We start from the raw sequence: 25,202 nt of genomic DNA on the forward strand, positions 1-25,202 counted from the left end.
GCGGCCTGGGCGAGGGGCCTCTGGTGGTTTGCAGGCCGGCCACGCCCCCCGGCAACCCAAGCGGAGGCCCTGGTATCTGGGATTTATTTATCTTCTATAATTGAAACTTTGTAGCCTTAAGCAGAGGCCAAGGCAGGCCAGGGCAGGCGGAAAGCTTGGCTTCCTCCATTGCCAGGGAGACCCAAGCCTCCTGCTCTCTCCGTGGCCGTAGCCATCTTGGTTGGGTTGATTTGCATACCCACTCCTGACTGGCTGGTGGGCGTGGCTTGTGGGTATAGCAGAGGTATAGTCAATTTGCATATTACTCTTTTATTAGATAGGATGAGCACAGTGAGGAGCAGTGACCTGCATCTAAGAAGCACCCCGATCTATTTCCTTTGCACCCCTCAAGTCCCTTGGTAGTAGCAGCCTCTCTCTCTCTCCCCCAGAGCAAAGCAGATGGAGGGGCTGGAAGCTGGAGGCCAGGCACAGGCCCAGCCCACTTCCTGGGAACTATTCAATCACAAGTTGCTGGCTCGTGTTTAAGTCCTGTGATCCAGACCTCCCAGGCAGAAGGCCACCTGCATCTGAGGAGCCCTTCATAAACATCCTGTTTGATCTTCTCCCTAATCCACTGCAGGGGGAGGGGCGGGGGACCCCCCTTCACAGTGGAAGACACAGATGGCCCAGAAGCCACACTACCTGCTCACAGTCTCTTCTTGACTGAGAGCGCCTGTCCCACCACCCGAGCTCCTGCCGCTCTGCCCACACCCCTTTGGGGCCCTCATGGCTGAGGCTGCCAGAAAAACCCTCCTGCTCCAGGCCCTCGGGCGCCTTGCGGCCCAGTGCACCAGCCTCCACCCTCCATGGGACTCGCTTCCACATCAGAGCAATCGCTCTAGACCTCCTGGTCTGCCACACCTCTGCCCTCCCTTCTTGCAGTGGTTCCGTCAGCAGCATCTCAAGCGCCTTACTTTGCCTGACTCTCAAGGCCATTGGCAATTTGGTCCTCAAAACCCTCCGTATCAGCTCATACATCAGCTCCCCCTGGGACATTCACACCTCCGTGTCCTGCACAAGCATTCTTTCCCCCTCTCTGCCCACAGCCACCCCAGCTGCCCAGCACCTTACCCCCGGGCATGGGAATCTGGGGCGGGCACAGTGGGCTCTGGAGAGGCCCTGAGGGCAGGAATGCATGTGACTGTGTATCCCTCTCTCCACCCAGGCAGCCAAGCTGTGGCAGACGCTCCCATGTGCCAGATACACAAGCGGGAGAGGCAGGTGCACTCACCACGGGGATAGACGTGCGTGATTTACCTTAAGAACATCCTGCTTGCACTTTTCTACTTTGTCTTGCAATTTCTTAAGCTGTTCAGGGTTCAGGGATGGGTCCACTTTGCTATTGCTTTCTCGTGATATCGCCAACTTCTCCTCTTTGCACGCTGCGTGGTAGGCTTTCTTTGCTGCTTCTACCTGCAGGGAGAAGGAGTTCCTGAACCTCGGGATTTTAAAAGGTCAAAATCCTCACCCGACGCTACAGAGACCCTGGGAAGTGCTTGTGCTCTCAAGAGGCGATGAAAGCGCAGGAACAGAGCTGTGTGTTCAGTATAACTACACGCGGTTATGACAGAGGGCCCCATTCAACAGACATCGACGGGTGTCTGCTGTGAGCCAGGCGCTGTCCTAGGCACCAGAATGAGGTATGGCACCAACGAAGGACCTGGGCATTCATGGGGCTTACAGTCTAGCTGGGAAGGCAACTATAAGAAATAGTTCAAGTTCAGGGTAAATAAGAAGTGAAAGCCCTGACTGGTTTGGCTCAGTGGATAGAGCGTCGGCCTGCGGACTGAAGGGTCTCAGGTTCGATTCCGGTCAAGGGCATGTACCTTGGTTGTGGGCACATCCCCAGTAAGGGGTGTGCAGGAGGCAGCTGATGGATGTTTCTCTCTCATCGATGTTTCTAACTCTCTATCCCTCTCCCTTCCTCTCTGTAAAAAAATCAATAAAATATTAAAATATATTTAAAAAAAGTGATAAGTGTCAAGGAGGAGAAGAAAGCAAGGAAGAGAGATGGGAAGCCGGTGGTGGAGCTGGGCCTGGAGAAAGCCACCCAGATGACATGGAGCAAGAATTACAGGGAGGCGGGGGGACGGGGGGGGGGGGGGGGGGGGCGCCACCTGAGGGCAGAGCATGCCCAGCAGCGAAAACAGCAAACGCAGAGAAAGCTTCACAAGAGAAGCCTAACACAAGAGAAGTGATACCGGAAGGCGGGGTCACAGGCCACACTTTCCACTGGCCATTTAGCCACACACACGCATACAGGTACTGACGTACGTATAATTTACTTAACGGAAGCTTCCTTACTTGAGCCAGCCATGGATTTCATTTGAGAGCTGAGCTTGTAACCATGGCCACATGAGGGGGACAGTGTCATTACAAATGAGGCCAGGGACGAAGAGGAAGCGACAAAAGCCAAGCCAAGACGCAGAGGAAAGAAGGAAAGACGGCAGTTCCCACCAGAGGCCAGGTGTGGGGAGTGAATCTGAGGAGGCGGGTGCAGCTCCTAGAAGAGCCAGGGGAGCGGGAGGAGAGGAAATGGCACCTCTACCCCGGAGGAAGGGGTTGGCCAGGGTGCAGGTGGGGCCGCAAGTGCTGAGGGCGGGGAGGGGCGTGTGTCTGTCTGAAAGCCTCCAGCAAGCCAAGGCTGGACAAGACTCAGTGGCTTCGGTTGCTCCTTTCAGAAAAACAAATCTCAGTATCATTTGCAAATGAGAGAAAAACACATATAAGAGAAAAATAAGTTTTAAACTAACCCTTTCTCCTAGTCCTAAGGGACTTTTAAATCTCTCTAGCAGACAATTCCCAGGCTGGGGAAGTACTGCTGGTGGATAAGAGTTTGGGTTTGAGCTCTATCACCGGTATCTGACCCTCAGTGTCCTGACTGTAAAATGGGCTGATAAGGATTACATTACAATGGAGGAACTTGGCTAAATGTTAGCCATAAGGGCTTATGGCCTGAGGGGTGGCCCTCTATTTCTGATGCGAACAAATGCAGGAATTCCTGAGAGTGTGGGGGAGCACTGCTGGTAGGGAGGACTAGGGCCACAGGTCCCCAGCCAGGAGCACAGGTCTGCAGGGGGCGGGGAAGGGACCTGCAGGAGGGAAGGGACCTGTGGGAGGGTGCACCTCTTTCAGCTTCTTGGCCCAGGGCTTCTGTGCCTTCCGAAAGCCGTCCTCGGCTTCTTTGGTCTCCTTAAAGCCCCCCATCATCTGCTTGTGAAAGGCCTCCTTCTGCCAGTTCTTGATCTTCTCGAAGTCCTCGTTCATCAGGGAGGCCTTCACCTCCAGGTGCAGCTCGCTCACCTTCTCCGCCTCGGACATGACGGCCATCCAGGCCTTCTCCACCGTCCCGTACTGAGGCCCTGCACAGGAGAGAGAGAAGCTGGCTGTCACTTGTCCCTGTGGGGCGGACAGGCTCTCCAGGGGACTTCCTGTCAGTCTCTCCCCGCTGCCGGGGAGTTGGGGCCAGCAGCCTGGCTGTCTGGCCAGGAGGTTCCCTTGTGGTTGTTTCAGATACTTTCCTCTCAGCGGCTGTTCCTTTTTCAGTTCCTGGGATGATGAAAAGAATAAGGAACTGAAGCTGAATCAGCTCGGCCATTCTTTTGCTAGAACTTGAGAGATTAAATAAATTTCCTTTTTTGAAGTCACTGGGCTCTTTAAAAACTCAAATTTCTCCGTTTTAATTTGTGTAAGGCTGGCTGTTGGGGGGTGGGGGGGCCTTGGAAGAGCTGACTGCTCTCCCAGGACACTTCCCTCTGGGGGGGCTCCTCAGCACCGTGGCCCCCGTCTCCTGGGCCACACGCTCCCTCCCAGGGATGAGGCCAGGCCCTGTCATTCACTCCCAGGAAGAGCCCGGCCGAGCCCGGCTCGAGAGCTGCCTGTGGAAGGGAGGGCTGTGCCCTCAGCAGAGCAAAAGCTCTGTCTTGGGGGAGCAAAGAGTTGGAGGCAGGAACCTGCTCTGGGCCAGACGGAAATCTGTAGATAGTGGGGTGGGGTGCCCGAGTCACCTCACTCACTGTTCTCAGGAAGGAAACTCACAACCGGCCTGTCATTTTGAGGATGTGGGGTGGCATGAGGTGAGGGAGGGAGAAAGGCAGAGCTGGGGATGAGCATGGAAGCCCCAGGTCCTGTCTTCAAGGCACTCTCAGGGGACAATTACTGTTTGAGCTGGGTGATGACACAGAGGCACTGGGGGAGGGGAGCGGTGAGCCCCTCTGAACCTCTCATCCCGGGCGTCTATGAAACCTGCAGCTCCCTGTCCTGCCTAGATCCGCAACGCCGGGGCAGGATCCACAAGGTGAGGGGCAAGTGCTCTGTGACGCTCAAGCTCTGAATGGACAGAAGGGATTGTGTCAACAGCTGGATCCTGAGAGGCAAAAACAAACGACAACAGCTACCATTTACCGAGGGATTGGGCCCATCCCTGGCTACTCCCCATCCATGAACAGCCGCTCCGCTGGTCCGGACCCTGGGAGCCCTGCCCTCCAGAACCCCTGGCCCTCCAGGACCCTGACCAGGTCCCCTGGTTGGCACCTTCGAGGACAGCGGTCAGGTAGAAGAACCCGAGAAACACGCTGAGAAACTCCTACCAACCCGCTCTGTCCTAGGACACCCAGAACCCGTCAAGTGCCCCCTCCACTGCTGGGAAGTGCGTCGAGCACGATCCATGTCCACAGCAGCCTTCTGTCTCTAAGCTCCAGAATCTTCTATTGGGCTAGGGGGGGAGAGAGGCAAACCTGTTATTCCATTAAAATTCAAAGCGGAAGCCCTGCTGGATGTCACTATCCAGTCCCGCTGACTCGCTACATGGCCGAGCTCACACCTTAACGGCTCTCAGGGCCAGAACCTCGGTGCTGCGTGGCCAGGCCTCTGCTCGGATGGGAGCTTTCTCACGTGTGGGCCCTGGGCGCTGTTCTGCGTTAAACTGGCAGGCATAGCATCCGTGGGAGACTCAGATGCTATCCCCAGAGCAGTCCTGCCATGAGGAGAGGAAATCTCACGCAGCCTGTGCTGCTGGGTGACAGCACCCTGCTGCTCTCCCAAACGAATCACGGCCCCAGAACTGCAAGACGCACTCCTGCCCACTTCCTTATGAGAGAGGAAACTGGCACAGAGAGGTCACCGGTTTGCCCAGAGCTGTCCTGGGCAGGGGCCTCCCTACCCTTCTCCACGAGCTGCCTCCAGCGCCGGGCCCACTCGGTGAGCTGCTGTGCATACGCCTTCTCGATGCGTGCCCGCTCGTGCAGGCAGTTCATGAGGTCGCTGCACAGGCGGTGGCCATCGTCGATTCGCTTCACGGTCCGCTTGTAGTTCCCGACCTAGGAGACAGAAGCGTGCTGGGGCTGGGAGGCTTGGGGCTCTGGGCAGCAGCCCACCTGCCAGACCCCCGGGAGTAGGACAGCCTGACCCTCACTGCGTTCCAACAGCCTCCATGCCGACGAGGCTCCCGAAGGCTCATCCCTCTCCCATTTGAAAGGCATCCCACATCATTAGATGACAAGCTCCCGCTTTCACTTAGCCAGCAGGAACATACTAAACAGCCATTCGAAGCTTCTCAGTGTCCACCTGGCCAGTGTCCATGCTCTGGCCTGTGGGTCAGGGAGGGAGACAGACAAGCTCAGGGATGGCTACGGTGGAGGGAAGTGAGGAGCTTAGGGCACCCAGGGGGGCATCTCACACAGACTGAGGGGCCAGGGACAGCTTTCCAGAGGAGGTGATGCCTAACTAGAGAGATTTAAAATAAAAATAATAATAATAATAATAATAATGATGATGATGATGATGTTTCAGTAACTCATATTAAAACGATCTTACATTACAGACTTTTGGCTAAAGGCCTTTGATCATCATGGGTATAAACAGGTGTCTTCTGCCTTGAAGTCATCACTTGCCGGATTATTATTGCCTCCCAATCATAGCAATCAACACTATTTCCCACTTACTGAGCACCTACTGTGTGCTAAACACCACAATAGGTGTATTACACCTCCAAATAACTGCCACCACCGTAACAAGCAGGAGTAACTGTCCCCGCTTTAAGATGAAGAGGCCAAGGCTTAGAGAAGTCACGTAGTTTACAGTTGCAGACCCTTCTCTGCTTTGACAAGGACTAAGGTGAGTTTTGGCCACTTTTTCTCATATATGAAAGGAGGGACTAGCTCATCTAAATTGTGAATAATAAACGGATAATTGAGAAGATTCTAGCGGCTAATTTGGAGGGATAATCAAGTGTTCAATGTTTCATTCTTTGAGCTGCTGACCTGAAAGGACGCCGCGTAGCTCATCCTGGACACCAGAAATACCTGGTTCCCGGAGGAAATGGGGCAGGAAAGCCATCTATTGTATTCTCAACCCCTTTCTCCCTGTCTTCAAAAACCCGGCCAACCTTTTGCCAGTTCTACCGTTTCTAAGTCTCTGCCTGGCTGAGCATGCTTCACGCCTGCTGAGAGTGAAGCTGGAAGCTCCTGGAGAACAGGGTCCCACTCCTGCAGAAAAGGGCACGGTCCTCAGGCTGCGGCCAACGGCACTGCTGTTGACTTCTGATTTACGCACAGTGCAGCTAGCCGAGTCTCTCCTACCCTGAGCCTGGCTAACCGGGTGAAGGAGGGGTTCTAAGGAGTGGGGGGAGGAGCCGGGGAGGGCACCGAAGGCGGGCCTGCATGGAGATGGGTTATCGAGGGAGGGACTGAGATGTCGCGCTCCCATGGGGACATTGGAAGCCCTGGAAGTCAGGTGGCCTGGCAGCCTTCCCCAGAGGCCACTGGGATTTGCAGCAGCTTGCTGAAGTTCACGAACACCAGCACTTGTATTATTATTTATTATTGTATTATTTTCCCTCCACAGTCCCCCAGCCCAGGCCTGGCCTAGCTGTTAGCCCCCAGTCAGGGAAGCAGGTGAGCAGCTCACCAACACACACCGGCTGAACCCGAGCTTTCAGTCCTACCCTTCAGCAGTCCCTTTTTAGGAAGGCGAAAGCGAGCATGTCACAACCAGTTGGAAGTGACATCACATGCTCACTTCCCATTTAAAATAGGGCCTTGCTGTCGTTTTGAAATTTACAGCAAGATGAAAAAAATCACCAACAAAACCCAAGTCAGGCCCTATCTGGTTTGGCTCAGTGGATAGAGCGTCAGCCTGCGGACTGAGGGGTCCCAGGTTCGATTCTGGCCAGGGGCACATGCCTGGGTTGTGGGCTCGGTCCCCGGTAGAAAGCATGCAAGAGGCAGCCAATCAATGATTCTCTCTCATCATTGATGTTTCTATATCTCTCTCCCTCTCTCCCTCTCTAAAACCATTAAAACTTATTTAAAAACAAAAGAAAACAACAAAAAAAACCCAAGTCAGTGTCGCTGAGCTGGTGGCCAGGAGAGCTGAGATCACCACGGCCCATGCATACCTGACAGTCCCCAGACAGCCACCACGTGAGCTGGCTTTCATCCCAGTCACCAACAATATTCAAACTGGTAATCCACATCAAAACATGTTGGCTCATGTTGGTACAACCCATCAGCACATACAAGGTGAGCAAAAGTAGGTTTACAGTTGTGAGTATGTGAAATACAGCTTATTCTTGAATTATTATTTATTATTGTATTATTTTCCATTCAAACAACTGTAAACCTACTTTTGCCCCACTTACATTTAAATAACTACTCTTGAGATCTGAAAAGCAGCAAGGAGTACAGAAGGATGTTTCCAGAAGCACGTGTTGTACATTTAAGTGCCGGCACTGTGACCATGCTGGGCCACGGGGAGACAGGAGTGCTCAAGGTGACAGGCACCGCAAAGCCATCTACGTCCCTAACGTCATCTACATTCAGGCTCACCCCTCAGACGGCAAGACGCTAAAAACAAGTGCTCAACACGCGTGTGCCTGGGCACAGGACCACGACGCTCATCCTCTCCCTTCAGGTCTGCCTGGCTGAGGGAGGGGCGGGGTGGGGAGGTAGACTGAAGGCAACATCCGAGCTGAACTTTCCAGGACTTTCAAGGAGGCTGGCCACATTAGTGGAGAGGTGAGGGAAAGGATTCCAGGCAGAGAACAGTGCTGGCAAAGTGAAGAAGCTGTGACAGCATGGAGACCTGGGGGCACTGTGAGACGCCCACCAGGAATGGAACACAGAACACAGAACGCAGGGCAATGAGCAGAGACTTGGCCAGGGGTCAGGTGCAGCGGGTGGGGCGGGACGTGGGGTCAGACAGTGGGAAATCTCAAGGGCGGGCCTTCCCCCCGCAGGGTGCTGTGTGCAGGGCCTGGTGGGCCTTGGGAGGTGACGCTCCTGGGGGACGGTGTGCGAGTGCCTCCTGAGACTGGGGCCCCGCTGTGAGAGGAGACCGAACACAAGGATAACGTCAGAAAGGGGAGGGGACTGAGCGTCAAAGGCAGGGGGAGAAGAGGGGAGCAGACAGGTGTTGATGAAGTGTCCCATCCTACCTGCCCCAGTTTCTCCTCTCTAAGGCTCAGCTCGGCTTCCCCAGGGCAGCTTCCCTGCCACCTGCCGCCCGAGCCGGACCACCAGTGCGGAGCACCTGGATCGCCTGCACTTGAACACAGGCGAGACCAATTCCCCACCCAGGACTCCTGCTGGCTGGTCCACCCGGGGGCCACGAGGGCCCTTCCGAACACTGCCCCCATGCCCCGCAGTCGCAGCTGGTCCCGCACAGGCAACGATCGTGCATGTTAGCTCCCTGCCCGTGCTGGGCTGCAGGCCTCCTGGCAGCAGGTGCCACACGGTCTTCCCCGCAGCAGCATCATAATAGAGCATGTGTACACTGGGCCAGGTGGTGTGCTGACAGCTCCCCATGTGCCACATCATCGAGTCCGTCACAATCCCAGGCAGTGGGTGCTGCTATGTTTCCATTTTACAGAAAAGGAAACTGGGGTTTGAAGAAGCGAAGTCCCCCATGATCATGCAGCCAGGAGGCAGAGCCCACCTTACAGAGCGTTCCTCAGGCCACGAACAGAGAAGGCATAGAGCCAAGATTTAACGGGTTGGTATCAGGTGACGTGTGTGCTTCCGACGGATTCAGGGAAGGCCACAGAGGTCAGGACTGTCAGGTAGCATGCAGGCCCTGGGTCTGACCCCGCCATGTGCTGGCGAGGCTATCAGGAACCCCAAACCTGAAAACTACTAAAACCGCTTGCTCAAGATGACCTTTATTTTACCCTCAGAATACTCATGCCCTTTAACCTGCAACCCTGAGGCCTAAGCATACTGCTCCCTCCACACCTGGAGGCACGTTCAAGGGCAAGCCAGAGCGGAGTGGACAGAGCCTGCCTAGACAATAAACCCATTTGTCTTTGCTTTCTTCAGGCAAAAGCAGATGGTCTTGTCTACCGACAGTATGACAGCTAAGAATTTAGATGGGAGCCTAAGAGCTTAAATCAATGGCTTGTTAAAGCTACTTGGTTTAATATATGCTGATAACATATTCTGGCAACTATCACCTTTTTTTTTAACCAAGCAGCTGCAGACTTCTGTAAGAGCACTACATTTAGCTACCTCATTTTCCCAGGCGGCTTCTGTCATCAACTGGGTCATTACAGGGAGCTGCCAAACGCGGCCTGCAGGAACAAGTATTCCGTGTGTGCTGAGACCGCACCGCCACAGCAGAGGGCCAGGGCTCCCAGCCAGAACCTGTCCCGACACCTTACACCACTTTACATGTTCTCATTCCCTTAACCCTCACATATGCTAGGATGTGGGTATCAGCATCACTCCCACTCTACAGATTGGGAAATTGAGGCAAAGACAAATTAGCAACTTGCCAAAAGCCACACACATGTGAAGTGACAAGCCTGGGAGTCGAACCCTGGTCACCTGGCTCCATAGCACGCATCTGAACCTGCCCCACTGCTGTGTCGGTCTATCTCTTAAAGGCCTCTGTGTGCTCCATCCCCTCCGCATTGCCACCTAGCTCAGGGCAGGTACTGATTAATACCAGATGCAATGTCCCTGCATTAGGAAAAAAACTTTCCCCAAGACTCTAAAGGCTTCTGCCTACGGTTTGGCTCAGTGGTGAGAATCACGAGGACCTGCGTTTCTAAGGGCCAGCCCCCAGCAGCCCCCAGGAAGTCTGCACAGCCACCGCTGGCTCCTAAGTGTCCTTCAAAGCTGCACAGCCTTCCTGGGGCCAGCAAGCGGGGCCTGCCTGTGCGCACTGGGGGCAGGGGGACAGTCTGAATTCCAGCACCAGTTCTAACACAGCTCCATCCAGTTTCACCACCAACATTCCCCTACGCAGTGGGAGTGCACCTGACAATGCCAGGACGCCGCTGCTGCCCACAGACCGGGACATGCCCCTGACTCTCTCGCTGCCCCTGTCACTCTTGCTGCCTTCTAAGAAATGTTCCCTCAGACAGCGTGCCTCTCTGGCTACTGAAATTTGAGCTCCGGCCCAGATACCCACCAGGAAGGTGCTACCAGCCAAGGGGCAGGGGCAGAAGGCACTGGCACCCCCTGTGCTATTTCATTTACTCTGATCCCACGGAAGCCAGCTCCCCGCCTTGAGGGTAGGGACTCAGACTGCCACTTTCCTCGGTGGAGCCTCACAGGGCCTACCACACAGGAGGTGATCAGCAAACACATACTTTTACTAAAATGAAGTATTCAGCTGAAAGTTAATATTGGGCTTTTCCCCAATACATAGGACAGAAAAGTGTGGACAGAAGTTTCAGCTCCTGGCCCATCTTTTCTAAACTTGGCCACCTGTGATCACTTATCTATTAGTCTGTAATATCAGATGGTATTTGATGTCAGACAAAATTATACACTCAATTATTCTAAGTTAATCCAACTCCTTTGTGCTCATCCCCAGTGAGACCCAGGCCATCATCCTCACCTTCTGTACCACTAGAGCCTCCAGGGTCAGGAAAGCACCCGCGTGGGAGCCAATGTCTGTGTTCTCACTTCATCCTGGTTGCCTCCCTCAAAGGCCAGTATCACCCCCTCTTTACAGATGAAAAGCCTGCGGCTCTTCTCAGTCAAGCAACTTGCCCAAGGTCACACAGCTAGAAAGGGCACAGCTGGGATCAGAACCTAGATCTTTTTTTTTTAAATATATACTTTTTAAATATATTTTGATTGATTTCAGAAAGGAAGGGAGAGGGAGAGACAGAGAGAAACATCAATGATGAGAGAGAATCATTGATCGGCTGCCTCCTGCACATCCCCCTACTGGGGATTGAGCCCACAACCCAGGCATGTGCCCTTGACCGGGATCGAACCTGGGACCGTTCAGTCCGCAGGCAGACGCTCTATCCACTGAGCCACACCAGCCAGGGCAGAACCTAGATCTTTTCAACAGCAAAGCCAGTGCTCTTTCCATGAAACCCATGGCTACTGGGAAAGTTACAGGGGTTTTACCACGAGAATAAAATTTGATAAAAAGGACTTTCCTTTAACCAGCAGGCAGGAAACGTGGGGCTCAGGAAGAATGACTACCCAAACCACAAAGTAATCTAATCAGGAAGGGAGTTCCTCACAGGCTCAGACAGACAGGAAGATGCTCCAAGCAGCTCCAGGGCAGTGCGTTCAGCCCTCTGGCCATTTGCCTGCACTGGCCAGCATATCACATCACCGCCATCTGTTTTTCTACACAAAACTGCCTTTCAGGCTAAGCCCAGCGATTTGTATATTTCACTCTAAGTCATACAGGGTTGAACAGGAAAAGGAAGATCAGAGAATGGACATGGACAAACTGACAAGACCTCTAAAGCACCTCTAAACTGTTACGTACCTGACTTTTCTAGCAAGGCAGCTTCACTGACAGCTAAGCCATCCTGTTGCCATCCAGATCTGACCCACAAATGCCTGGCTGTTTTGGGGGTGTGTTCACCCCACCCCCACCCCCATCCCCACACAGTCCTGGCAGGCAGGCATCAGCCTGATCTCTGTATCATGGGGAAAAGCCTGGGCATTACCTCCCAGAAGCTGTCGCTGGACACTTCTACTCCAACGGAATCATCGTAAGTGACAGACATCTCTCCGAAGGATGGGGGAGCAGCAGGTCAGCTGCAGACACTCCAAATCCAAAGACAAACCTACAAGAAAACGTATCATTGTGATTTTGAGTTCCCAAGGTAAAAGCAAGCCATCCCCATTGACGATGTCCACTTCCATCATTGCCTGTGTACAAAACAGTCTAAAACGTTTTCTTTAGTTGGGAGAAGGTCAATGAACTCTAAACATGACACATACACGCATGTTATATGCATACACATGTGTATTTCACATTAACAAGTAAACCTCCTCACCATGCTGCCGAAGAGCTAGAAGAGCTTTCAGAACAGTCTGTGTTCTGAGATCAGCAGATCGATGCCTTCACTGAACACTCCTGCCCATCCCTTGGAGAACGAGACACAGACCACGTGAGGAGAGCGGCAAATGAAGGCAGAGCCCTCGCACCTCCGGGCTCACTCTGTCCCAGCCTGTCCTAGCCATCCAGCAGCGAGAGGATCGGGGGGGGGGGAGTGTGAGTGGGAATAATCCCACCTTTGACACGACTCTCCACTCTCCACAGGGTTCCAGCACATTCTGACTGTGCCGGGCACTGTCCTCCCCGACCCATGGCTGACTCATCTCAGCCACTGAAACCCCAAATTCAGACCAGTTTATTTGGACACCATTGGTGTGACGGTCAGCTACACAGCGTAAAGACGAACACGCGAAAGTGACTGTTTTTGAGTGCAGATGCAGTATTCACAATCCAGCAAAGGTCGAGGGGCAATTGCTCCCCCGCTGGAGGGAGGAAGTTGAAGCACATTCGGAAGCACAGATCACTGTGATGGAATGAGCTGTCCACAGGGATGAAGACTCCACCCTCCTTTCCATCAGCCTGGGTTCAGATCACACAGCCAGATCCAAACCTCTCCTAACTACAGTCAGGGTTCAAAGCCTCAGCTTAGTGCCAGCAGGGAGCAGCTGGGGTGGGCAGGCAGAACGACCTACTGCTATACCTGCAGGTGACAGGCGTGGTTTGTTCTAGGTCCTTTTCTCATGTTATCACATCTAATCCTCAGGATTCCCTGTAAGACTATCTAGAGCAGCCGTGGGCAAACTACGGCCCGCGGGCCGGATCCGGCTGTTCTATCCGGTTCTCTTGCTCTCCCCTCCGCTCCTTTACTTTGAATTTATATTAGTTCACACAAACACTCCATCCATGCTTTTGTTCCAGCCCTCCGGTCCAGTTTAAGAACCCATTGTGGCCCTCGAGTCAAAAAGTTTGCCCACCCCTGATCTAGAGCCATAGTAAGGAATACAGGCTCTAGAGCCAGGCTTCCCGGGCTCAATCCTAAATCCATTACTCACTGTCTGGGCAACAGAGGGCAAGTTACCTGACCTCTCTATGCCTCAATGGCTTTCTCTGTAAAAGACAGCAGTAAGTAAATCAGAATTGCTGAGGGTCAAATGAGGCAATACATACAGGGGCTTAGAACAATACATGGCCCACAGTAAGTGCTATGGACATAGTGAATAAGGTAATTATTATTAGACTAGAGGCCCAGTGCAAGAATTCGTGCACGGATGGGGTCCAGCCGGTGGGGAGGAGGGGACACGGGAGGTTGCCAGCCAGCCCCGCCCCTGATCGGGTGGGGGTGAGGGGGTGATCAGGGGCGGGGCAGGCCAGGGGGAGGGGCCGAGGGCGGTTGGCCAGCAGGCCCTGCCCCTTGGTCAAACTCCCGGTCAGGGGACAATTTGCATATTAGCCTTTTATCATACAGAATAGTAACTATTATTAGTATTACTAGCATTACTTTGGTCTATATAATTGAGAAAACTGATGCTTGGAGAAGTAACTTGCCCAAGGTTCGCCCAAGTAATGAATGGTAGAGACCAGCATTTGACACCAACTCTGCCTGTTTGCTAAGGTAACATCATGTCTCCAATTTAAATAAGATCCATAACCTCAGATCTACTTGCTGGTTAAGAGGTTTAATCTGGTGGAGCTTCCAAAGGTAAACACGGCGCTGTGTGCCCAATGCATTCAAAGTAAAGACAGACCTGGCACCCCAAAGCCCAGCTCTAACGCACCCCAAAGCCCAGCTCTAACGCACCCCAAAGCCCAGCTCTAACGCACGCAAGTATAACCAGGCAGTCGCATGGGTGCCACCCACACACTCGTCCTGACAGCACGCTGACTAACCCTCTGCTCCATTGTCACAGGGGCGTGTGTCCTTGACCACAGAGCTAGCACAAAGGCCTGACAGGCCATCGGCTGGGCCCTCGTACCGCCCTGTTTCACAGCAGCCCCTTTTCCACAGAACCCTGTGCTCCGAGTCAGGGCCTCCCAGAAGCACCCAGCCTGCCTCTGCAGCCACCAGTAGACCTGGTTCCTGCTCCAGGCTCCTCAGGGGATATCTGGGCGTTGGGCTCAGGCGAGTCTCAAAGTGGTCCAATCAAGTGGCTGGCTGGCTGCCGGGCCAGCTCCAGGGAGCAGTTACCGGGAGGAAGGGCACCTGCTCTGGATGGAGAAAAGCTCAGGCAGAGGAATTCCTTTCTGCCTGGGTTCAGCCATGGTTTAGACACTAATGGAAGGTCAGTTCCGCACAAGATTTATTAAGCATCCTTTGAAGCACAATGTTAGCTATATTCTACAATCTCATTTATTTTTCATTAACAGTCCCATGAGGTAGGTATTTTTATTTCCTTTCCACAGATGAGAAACTGGAGATCAAGTAACTTGCTTAAGATTATAAATGGTGAGATCAAGAATCAAAACCACATTCTGTGTTTCTAACATTCAAATTTTTCCTATTAGACTACATTGCAGATAATTAAATAAAATTTATAGGTATAATGAATAAAATGCTGTGAAAATATCAAGAGAGCAAGAGTGAATCCTTTCATGAACAGGGCGTGGGAAAAGCTGGAGTGAGACTTACAGGGCGATGTACTCTGTTTAAGTGCACAAGAGAGGGGTCTCCTATCTGTAAGGGGAGGAGGAGGTCAAGATGGGTCAAAGGGAGGCCAAGAAACCTCATCTGCCCCTGGAAATTCATGGTTGGTGATTTTACAAAAGTAAGAGAATCAGGTGTCAGCCCTCAGGGCTCAAACAAAAATGTTCTCCACGATGTCTAGTTAGATCTGTTCAGTTATGGCCAGGATTTGACTGACACCACTGACTCCCTATGGCACAATGATCAACCACTATTCCTGGGCCCATAAGACTTGAGTCACACCAGCCTGGGTTCAGAGACTGTCAGGAAGGGACTGGAAGGAAAGAACCCATGAAACATCATGTGACTCAGTGACACAATGGTCTTGTGTCAACAAAAATTGGGAAGAGAGGAAGACCTGCCATTATCAGCCGCACTTGGTGAGCCTCATTCATTAAAGATCTAAGTTTCCAGAACTGCCATAGTGCTGGGAATACACACAGACCATGGGCTAGGCCTCAGGTTCTTTTAAATAAAACTGAAAAACAAAGAAACTGGACTAGATTAGTGGGAATCAGGAAGTCCCAAATGTTAACTTTGTCAAGTACAAACAGAAAAAATATTCTCTGCCCTTTTAATACTGTGCATAAAATGAAATTGATGTGAAAATACTTGATGACAATCAAATTAAGACCTCAGAATGCCTGCTCTACATAAGGCAAGAAAAATGGCAATATCCAATGTTAAGGTCTTAATGTACCAAATTGGGCATTCTTTTTTTTTTTTTTAATGTATTTGTAACCTAGAAAATTGTAACCTAAAAAATCTATTTTCCATAGAGAACTCAAAGAGAGTTTGGCAGAGAAAGGAAGGACAGGAAGAAGGATGGATCATCCATGGTCCTATCACGGGAAGACAACACAATGTATGTTCCTCCCTCACAGCTGTTTTCAGACATCATCTATTCCCTCCTTAAAGCAGGGGGCAGGGCGAGGTGGACACGTGTGACTTGGGGGCCTAGAGCTGCAGGCAAATAACTCTCAGGTAAGAGGAGAGGGCACAGCACACAGCCTCCACAGAGAAAATGAACTCCTTCTACAAAGCCCCTGAAGGCCAAACACCGGCACTCTGTTCTCATGTATGGGCACTCACCTGAGTGTGGCCACCGAGGGGGAACCAGCTGCAGACCAGGCCACACCCAGGAGCCATGCTCAGTCCCACAGAGAAACCAAGAAGGTTCTCGGCCGAAGTTGTCCGTGTTTGTGTCAAATCAAGAATGCCTGCTTCACCCTAACCAGTTTGGCTCAGTGGATAGATAAGAGTGTCAAGCCTGCAGACTGAAGGGTCCCAGGTTCGATTCTGGTCAAGGGCATGTGGCAGCTGATCAATGTTTCTCTCTCATCAATGTTTCTAACTATCCCTCTCCCTTCCTCTTTGTAAAAAATTAATAAAATATGTTTTTTAAAAAGAAAAAAGAATGCCTGCTTCAACCACACATGGTTCTGCTGTTCCACCTGGGAACCCAGGGTGGGAATAAAGCCACATCAAAGCAGCCCCCATGTACCAAGCACCTCTTATCACCAATAGGTGGTCTAGGTGAGCTTTAAATATATTATTTTTGTTCCTTAAAACCCCTGTAAAAAATGTATTATTGTCCCCATTTTACAGGGAGGCAATCAAATCAAGAGCTCACAGCTCATCTATAATAATAAAAGCTTAATATGTTAATTAGCCTGGACGTCCTTCTGGACAAAGCAGGGGCTGTGAGGGAAGCCCGGGTCCCGGGTGCTAGAGGGAAGCCGGTGCTGGCAGTCGGAGAAGGAAGGGGTACTCTTGCACGAATTTTGTGCATCGAGCCTCTAGTAAATGCTAAGCTGGGATTCAACCCAGGCGGCTGGCTCCATGCTGCCGACTCCAGCAGGACACTGCATGGCCAGCCCCAAGTCATTCCCAGACCTGGGAACCCTGCTGGCCGGGAGGCTGCTCCCACAGGCAAGGGGCTGGGTTCTCGGGGCTGTCTTACTCACATCGCTGCCCAAACATCCCAAGGCCCTGGGCCTGACAGGGAATATTACTCAGAATTTTCCCATGCAGACATGTGAACTTGGCTTTAGTTCCCACTGATAAGGTTGGGGAAACCAAGGCTTCTGAGGGGAGCACGAGAGAACCTTCAGGTCCATTCCTTCAAAAGGAGATCTGGCCGGGTCAACTTCCTGGTCCTGCTTCCCTCGCTCCGCTAGCGTCTGAGCCAAACCCACCCCTCACCAAGGCTGTGCCCAGGCTGTGAAACTAGCTGGCTGTACTGCCAAATGGCACTGAGTGTTCCTGAGATGTGGTTATCAAAGCCAACCCCATAAATGTGCGTTTAATAATTAACGAGGTACTGCTCCACAGGAGGTGAAGTTCCTGGGAAGACAGTGTGGCATCTGGGCTCCACCCCTGTGCACTCAGCCATCCTGGGAGCCTGTCCTCGGTGAGGCAAGGTCATCAGCGGCACTCCCTCCCTCCTGAGCTATGAACGCCTCAGGGATGACAGGGGACAGGTGAGTCAGTACTGCTCTTCCGCGGACAGGACAGAGGGGCACTTCAGTGTATTTCAGACTGTCCACTACCTGGCAGTTGACTGGTTGCTTCTTCCTAGAGAAACTGAAACCCAATACTCACATAGAATGCTGAGTGAGTTCCATGAACTCTAATGCTACACATAAGTGAACGCTCCTGTCGGAGACTCCTGCGCATGCCAGTCCCCTTGGAGACCTTAAATTCAGTTGCTTGAGGGACAGGGACAAGGTGCTTCCGTCTGAACCTTGTCTGCCCATCAGCGGTGGCAGAAGCAGCAAGCTTGACAGCGAGACAATCCAAGTACAAGGATGTACAAATCACCACCTCTCGCCTCCCACTCCTGAAAACGCACCGGCGGTCCTCCACGTGATCCTGGCACATAGCAGGCCCTCCATCGATGTCTGCTGGATACACATTCTAAGAGGTAGGAGACACGGGTCCAGCTCTCTGGATGCCACTGACTTCTGCCACTGACGTATATAAACACTGGTGAGTCAGAGCCACTCCTAAAATGATTCACTGAGTCTCAGAGGTTAACGGAGGGTGCCGAGGGTGCCGAGGGTGCCCTTGGCCCAGGCTGGAGCGGCAGAACCTCCTTCCTCCCCTCTGGGCCTGATAACAGGTATCCGGTAAACAAAAGGTACAAATTACATAAGTACATCGAGCTCCCTCTGAATGCCCTTTATTTGTTCCAAAAAGAAAAACAACGGAACAGGCTGTTGGGCCAAAAGGCTATTACTATAAAGCAAGGACATTCTGAGCGAAGGCACCCGATGCTCGCGCCGCCCCCCCCGCCCCCCCCCCCCCCCCCCCCCCGGCCAGCCTCCGGAGAAAGCCCTCTCTGGTCCTGTCACCGCAGAGGCAGCGCGTCAGGAAGGTGTCCTCGAAGCTGCCCCACACACAACGCTGCCAGCTCCGTGCTGCCCTGCAGGACTCGGAGCAAGCACACACGCCACCTAAGGTTTGTTTCTTCAAACTCACTATCCAGGCTGGAAAATTCTTTTATTTAATTTTTAACAAGTTGAAGGGCTTTTTTCTTTCAATTACAGTTGACATTCAATTTCATATTAATTTCAGGTGTACAGCACAGTGGTTAGACATTTATGTAACTTACAAACTGATCCCCGATAAGTCTAGTACCCACCTGAAATCACATAGTTATTATAATATTATTGGCTATTAGGGTGGAAAATTCATCACTAATTGGGAAATGACTATAATTCCTTCTAAGTCACTGTTTGGCCCAGAGTTAGGGGAGGATCATTCCTTAAGTAAGGACAAATTTACCCATTCATTCTACAAACACATGTTTGAGTACCTACTATGTGCTGGGTACTTCTCTAAGTCACTAACAACACAGACAAGGTCCCTGCCCACCTGGGGCTGACATCCTCATAGGCAGACTGACACGAAATAGTGGGAGAACGGAAGGGGGGGCTTGTGGACCCCAGGTGGATGGCAAGTGGGCATAGGGGCAACAGCCAAGGTCCCAGAGGAGTGTTGGGCCTGTCCTGAGGTGGCCCTGAAGTCTCCAGGCTCAAAGGGTCTGGCACCATTGGTAAGCTGCATGGTAACTCAGATTCCTTTATCTGTGCCACCAGGTGAAAAATTCAAGCCTCAAGTGCTTATAAGATATGCTGTTGGCCCTGGCCAGGTGGCTCAGTTGGTTGGAGTGTCGTCCCATACATCAAAAAGCTGCCGGTCCATTCCTGGTCAGGACGCATACCTAGGTCACGGGTTTGATCCCTGGTCGGGCATATACAAGAGGCAACTGATCAATGTTTCTCTCTCACATCAATTCTCCTCTCTCTCTCTCTCTCTCTCTCTCTCTCTCTCTCTCTCTCTCTCGTCAATAAATATCCTTGGGTGAGGATTAACAAAATAAAAATGAGAACTGCCAGCCCACCTGTGGAGAGGAGCGCAGCAGCGGAGGAGGGGTGGGCAGGACTGGGCACAGACAAGAGAAGATGTTCCCACACTCCAGATGAAAACTGGGGTGGAGCAGCAGACACGGTCTGATCCCACCGGTATACAAAACAACTGGGCACCCACAGCGCCTGCCCATCAGAACAACTCGTAAGGGAAGTATGAAATGAGGGTGTGCACATGTGGCTGGTTTTCAACAGCATATCTTATATGCGCTTGAGGCTTGAATTTTTCATCCAGTAGCACAGTGGGTCTCGGACTTGCTCTGGGGAGTGCTATGGGGGTGGGCAGGGGACTTTAGCATTTTTTAAAAAATATTTTTATTGATTTTTTTACAGAGAGGAAGGGAGGGGAATAGAGAGTTAAAAACATCGATGAGAGAGAAACATCGATCAGCTGCCTCCTGCACACCTCCCACTGGGGATGTGCCCGCAACCAAGGTACATGCCCTTGACCGGAATCGAACCCGGGACCCTTCAGTCCGCAGGCCGACGCTCTATCCACTGAGCCAAACCGGTCAGGGCAGACTTTAGCATTTCACCTCATAACTTTCTCATCTATTTGAAAATTGTGACTATAGGCAGGCAAGTAATATTTTTAGAATACAAAAACTAGTTAACAAAAGACTCCACTTTGTTTCATTAATGGCCTGTACTGAAATGAAGGGAGGGTGCCTCTGCACCGCATGACCACAGCACAGCTTCGAGAAAGGACATCTGCCCACACACATTTCAAGGACTGACGGTCAGGAACCCCACCTGCTCTGCCTGCCAGAGGTGTCCGATCCACCCTCGCCTCTCCCCTGGGTGGCTGCAGTTGTCTCCTATCAGCTGTCCCAGCTTCCTCGTCCCTTCGGTCTATTCTCAACATAGTGACCCTCTGAAAACATGGCAGACCACGTCTCCCCGCTTAAGCAGAGCAAAAGCCCCCGAGTGCTGCGCAGAGTGCAGCCGCCTGCTCACCCCCACCGGTGACCTCTCAGCCTCATTCCCGTGCCACTCTCCCCACTGCCCCAGCTCCAGCCTAAGGCCTCTGCTGCTGGTGGCACTCCAGGCACAGCCACACTCGCTCTTCTGCTCCAGGTCCTCCTCCAGGGAGCCCACAGCAGGAGGCAGGCTGCCCGGCCCCTCAGGCCTGCATCAGCCCAGCGCAGGCAGGTCTTCTCCAACCCACCCCCCTCGGGGCACCCCAGGCCCCTTCCCTGCTTTTGCTTTCTCTCCGAAGCACACGCTTCCTTCCAACAAGCTACACTGTTTACTTAGCTGTGCTGCTCACTGACTGCCCCTCACTGAACACAAGCCCTGGGAGGGCAGGGTTTTGTCTGTTATGCTCACTGCTCTGGTCCCCATCCCGTGTCTGACATGTGGCAGTCACTTGAGAAAGACCTGGATGGATTCAGGATGAGAGAAGCTGAACTGAAGAGTCTGGGTCAGTTTTATTTATACAGACTGGTTCCACAGATGAAAAATAATTGGAGCATTTATGTGAAGATGTTTTAATGTGGTTAGAATTCTTTTATAAACGCTACTGCACACGTTAAACTAAACCACAAATGGGGTCAGCAACCACAGTGGGGATGTGTGGCCCAGGCCCCAGCTGTCTGTCACCAGCCACACAGGGAGTCTCTCTGCCGCTCAGCCTCAGCCGGGGCAGCCCATCAGCACCCAGGAGAAAGGGCGGGTCCCTGCTTCTCCCCAGCCTCCAGCCGCCTTCCCCATGCTGGGTGCTCAGGGAGTAAGGCCGGAGGTAATACACCGCTTTGCACCATTAGCAAAGCAGGAACACTTTTTCTACTGGCTCCAATATCGGGCACAGCCTATTCTGTTTCCAGCGATTTCATCTGGAAAAGTGAACATTCCTCAAAGGAAGAGATAGAGATCAGCAAATCAAGTGACTTGTATCTCTGGAAAATTACGTAGTGCTTTGACAACCGCAAACAGGTTGTTCACTGCAAAGTGCTTGATTGTTTGTTTTGTTTTGTTTTTCCTGATGAGTGATTCTTCTTTGTTTTACTTTCAATTAGTTTACAATAAATATTATTTAGTATTAGTTTCAGGTGCTCAGGGCTCAGTTGTTTTTAAAACCTTACCTGAGGATGTGCTCATTGATTTTAGAGAGAGAGGAAAGGAGGGAGGGAGAGGGGAAGGAAGAGAGAGAGAGAGAGAGAGAGAGAGGGAGGGAGGGAGGGGGAGGAGAGAGAGAGAGAGAGAGAGAGAGAGAGAGAGAGAGAGAGAGAACATTGATCAGTTGCCTCCCATACATGCCCCGATTGCGGATCAAACTGGCAACCTACTTTTTTTCATCTGTGGAATCAGTCTGTATGTGCCTTGACCAGGAATCGAACCCACAACCTTTCGGTGCACAGGATTCGGTGCTGGGTTTTAAAGGCTGTCTCCTCAGGGAAGCCCTCGGAGGCCTGGGGAAGGTCCTCGAGCAGCACCCATCAGGATGGGCAGTGGGCACACTCAAGTGCTTCCAGAGACAAAAACAGTCAGCATCTCTGGACAGAAAGAGCTTGGGGTTGCCGTGGAAACCATCTCCCGAAACTACCAGTTTCAGTAATTCCAAGCACTTGATGGCACAGAACTACCTGCTGCAAACTGAAGGAGGAGCTGGTGAGAGGAGACTTTAGGAACTCTATTAGGACACAACCATTTCAATGAGAACAAACATGGCTCGGGCTTTTGAACATGACAGAAAGAAAGAAAAGAGAAAGAGTGGGGGAAAGAATATCTGATTTTATTAGTCAACTAGAGGCCCAGTGCACAAATTCGTGCACAGGTGGGGGCTGGCTGGCCCGGCCCCAATTGAGGCCCAATCAGGGCTGGGCTGGCTGTGGGAGGGGCTGTGGGCAGTGGGCCAGCCGGTCCCGCCCCCAATTGGTATGGGGGGACAGATCGAGCACGGGGCCAGCCATGGGGAGGAGCTGTGGGTGGTGGGCCAGTCGGCCCTGCCCCCACTTGGTATGGGGGAAGGGGCAATTGGGGGCGGGCCCACCAGGGGGAGGGGCCACGGGAAGTTGCCTGCTGCCCCACCCCCCGATCGGCCAGTACGTTGGCTGCAGTGGGCGTCACAGCAACCAGTCGTTCTGTTTGTTACAGCTGGCTTTTTATACATATAGATAGCACAGAGCAACCCTCTTCCTCCTGCAGGAAAAACAATTGTGTTGGGGAAGGTTAAAGAAAAACAAATTCTTCTCAACAGACCAACCCAGAGAAGCCGCTCCACAGTATCACACCCGGCAACACCGGGGTTCAGCACAGCATCAGTTCTGAAGCAGGCGCGTTCCCGCTCACGGTGACACCTCGCTTCCTCAGCTTCACTCCTTCAACTCATGACAGTTCAAGTCCAAATGTCTACACTTTTGGGTCACAAGGGCTGTCAAAACCAACGAGGGTTCTGTCCCACCAACCTGCGTTCTCATTACCCACCCTTTCTTCTCCTGCCATGTCCAGTCTGTCCTTACAGCAAACAAGCCAGCTGGGGTCTGCTTTTTCCAATTGCATAAGCAGTTCCCCTTTGTCCCATCTTCCTGTCACTTCTAATGGCCGTAAAACATCAAGACTGGGCCAGGCCCTCAGGGGTCAGGGTCTTTCCCAGTCACAGTCATGCCACGGCTCACACAGCGTCCCAATTTCTGTCCTGCCACTTCGCTGGGGGCTCTAGGCACATGCATTCTAAAGACAGTTTGTGAATCTCTCAGACGGTTTAAAAAGCAAGATTTTGAACTGACATTCTCAATCGCACTTAAGGGGCAGGTTACACACCCATGAGAAAGGATGAATATACCCTATGAGGTGTGGGAGGAAAAAATGACCCCAAAAACACGTAGGCAGAAAAATGTTGCTGTCTTTGGGGGTCCTGTTTGTTTCACATGATGAGTCAGAACATTTCAGGAGGTGGAATAGCACGTGCCAGATTACACAGGAACAAGAAATGGGCAGAAAAGGGGAAAGCAAGGAATGAGGTCCCATGGAAAGGAGACCGGGGCTGTAGTGGAGACAGTGCGCCTCACCATAGCTTCCAATGTCTCCCTTGGAAGGTACAGAAATCAGGTGGGCTGCTTTGTTTGTTTGTTTTTAAGAAACTTCACGTGAATAAACACTTATAATTTTTTAAATATAAAATTCCTTTAATGTGCAAGTTTTCAGAGTATTCAGACTCAATCCATTCAACCCTACCTTGACACTAGTTATCCACACATGGCCATTCTGGTGGACGAATGTCCTTTAAACTTCCTGGGATGGTGTGGTTGTCTAAACACAATTAATTCCCCCCAAGAGGCAAGAATGGTGGTAGTTAACCAGTCTGGCTTAGGGAACCACTGGGTATTCCCTGCAGGGAATACAATTAAAAAACAAAACAAAACAAAACACAAAAAACAGACATTCACACACCACAAACAAACAAACAAAATCAGTAAAGCTACAGGGAACAAACTTTCATTTTTGATAATCCAGAAGTCAGTTTTCACTCTATAAGGGGCTCTCAGGGCCACAATTTGGAAGCTGGTCCCAAATTTGCCTTTAAAGAGCTATGGGACCTTGGCATCATTCCAGCACCCTGCTATCTTTACTTGAAAATAGTGTGGGATTAAACAAACTCTTAGATTTCTGAGTTTTAAATGTTTTAAAAGAGCCTCCTACTGGCAAGAGATTATGGGAGAACTGAGTGGGTTACAGCCACGTCATTATAAGCGTTGTGCACTGGCAGTGACCTTCAGGGCTGCAAAGTGCTTTCCTCCTCTATCCGTTCTGAGCCCCACAGCCACCCTGCGAGGACGTCCTGGCCAGGACCCCAAAGTCCAAGCGTGACCTCACTCCCAGAGGCCCACTGTGAAGCAAGCCCCTGCTTCTGAGCACATCCACACCCCAGAAATTATGTCCAATGCTGGTGACACAGGATGTCACCTGGGGTACAAGTCCTGCACATACAAATCCCAAGGCTTAAAGGGAAAGTCGACAGCAATTAACATGTACATTTTATAAAACGAGTAAAAAGGAACATGACTGTCGGTAACCACAGCCTCATGTGTTCTGACCCTGGGTCCCAGGGCTTCTCACTGAAGGACACTCCTCCCCCCACTCCTTTTTTTTATTTTTAAATATATTTTATTGATTTTTTACAGAGAGGAAGAGAGAGGGATAGAGAGTTAGGAACATCGATGAGAGAGAGACATTGATCAGCTGCCTCCTGCACACCCCCTACTGGGGATGTGCTCACAACCCAGGTACATGCCCTTGACCAGAATCGAACCTGGGACCCTTCAGTCCACAGGCCGACGCTCCATGCACTGAGCCAAACCGGTTAGGGCCCTCCTTTTTTTTTTTTGTTAATCCTCACCCGAGGATATTTTTTCCATTGATTTTTAGAGAGAGTGAAGGGAGGGCGAGAGACAGAAACATTGATGTGAGAGACACATCGATTGGTTGCCTCCCACACACGCCCCAACTGGCATGGGGAATTGAGCCTGCAACCAAGATATGTGCCCTTGACCAGAATCAAAGCCACAATCTTTCAGTAAAAGGGCCGACACTCTACCAACTCAACAAAACCAGCTAGGGCTGAGGACCCCCTCTTAATGGCTGCTGGGAGGTCAGGCATGGTGACAACACTGGGGTGCAGTGAGCTGTGACCTATCAGGTGAGAGCAGTGCACCTGCAAATGGCTGAGTCCTGCCTCCAAAGAGTGGGCTGATTATCTCTGAACCCCACAAATGATCCCTCCAAGTTCTTTCTCAGGGGTAGTTTGTCCACCAGGGTGCTGAGCAAGCCTGGAGGGACGCCCAGCACAGGCA

The 25,202-nt window shown here is 51.8% G+C and overlaps 1 protein-coding gene across 6 annotated transcripts in view; it reads right to left on the reverse strand.

The window, feature by feature from the left end:
- Positions 1 to 25,202, reverse strand: part of PACSIN2 (protein kinase C and casein kinase substrate in neurons 2) — a 116,342-nt gene that overhangs the window by 11,639 nt on the left and 79,501 nt on the right. For all 6 annotated transcript variants that reach the window (XM_080662036.1, XM_080662033.1, XM_080662038.1 and 3 more), the window contains 4 exons: positions 11,963 to 12,082; positions 5,201 to 5,357; positions 3,166 to 3,401; positions 1,297 to 1,452 (listed from right to left, as the gene is read on the reverse strand). In XM_080662036.1, the coding sequence (XP_080518162.1) occupies positions 1,297 to 1,452; positions 3,166 to 3,401; positions 5,201 to 5,357; positions 11,963 to 12,022 (609 nt within the window). In that variant the 5' untranslated portion in view covers positions 12,023 to 12,082. The remainder of the gene's footprint in view (positions 1 to 1,296; positions 1,453 to 3,165; positions 3,402 to 5,200; positions 5,358 to 11,962; positions 12,083 to 25,202) is intronic.

Source organism: Plecotus auritus (genome assembly GCF_963455305.1).
Source record: "Plecotus auritus genome assembly, chromosome: 3".
Lineage (NCBI taxonomy): Eukaryota > Metazoa > Chordata > Mammalia > Chiroptera > Vespertilionidae > Plecotus > Plecotus auritus.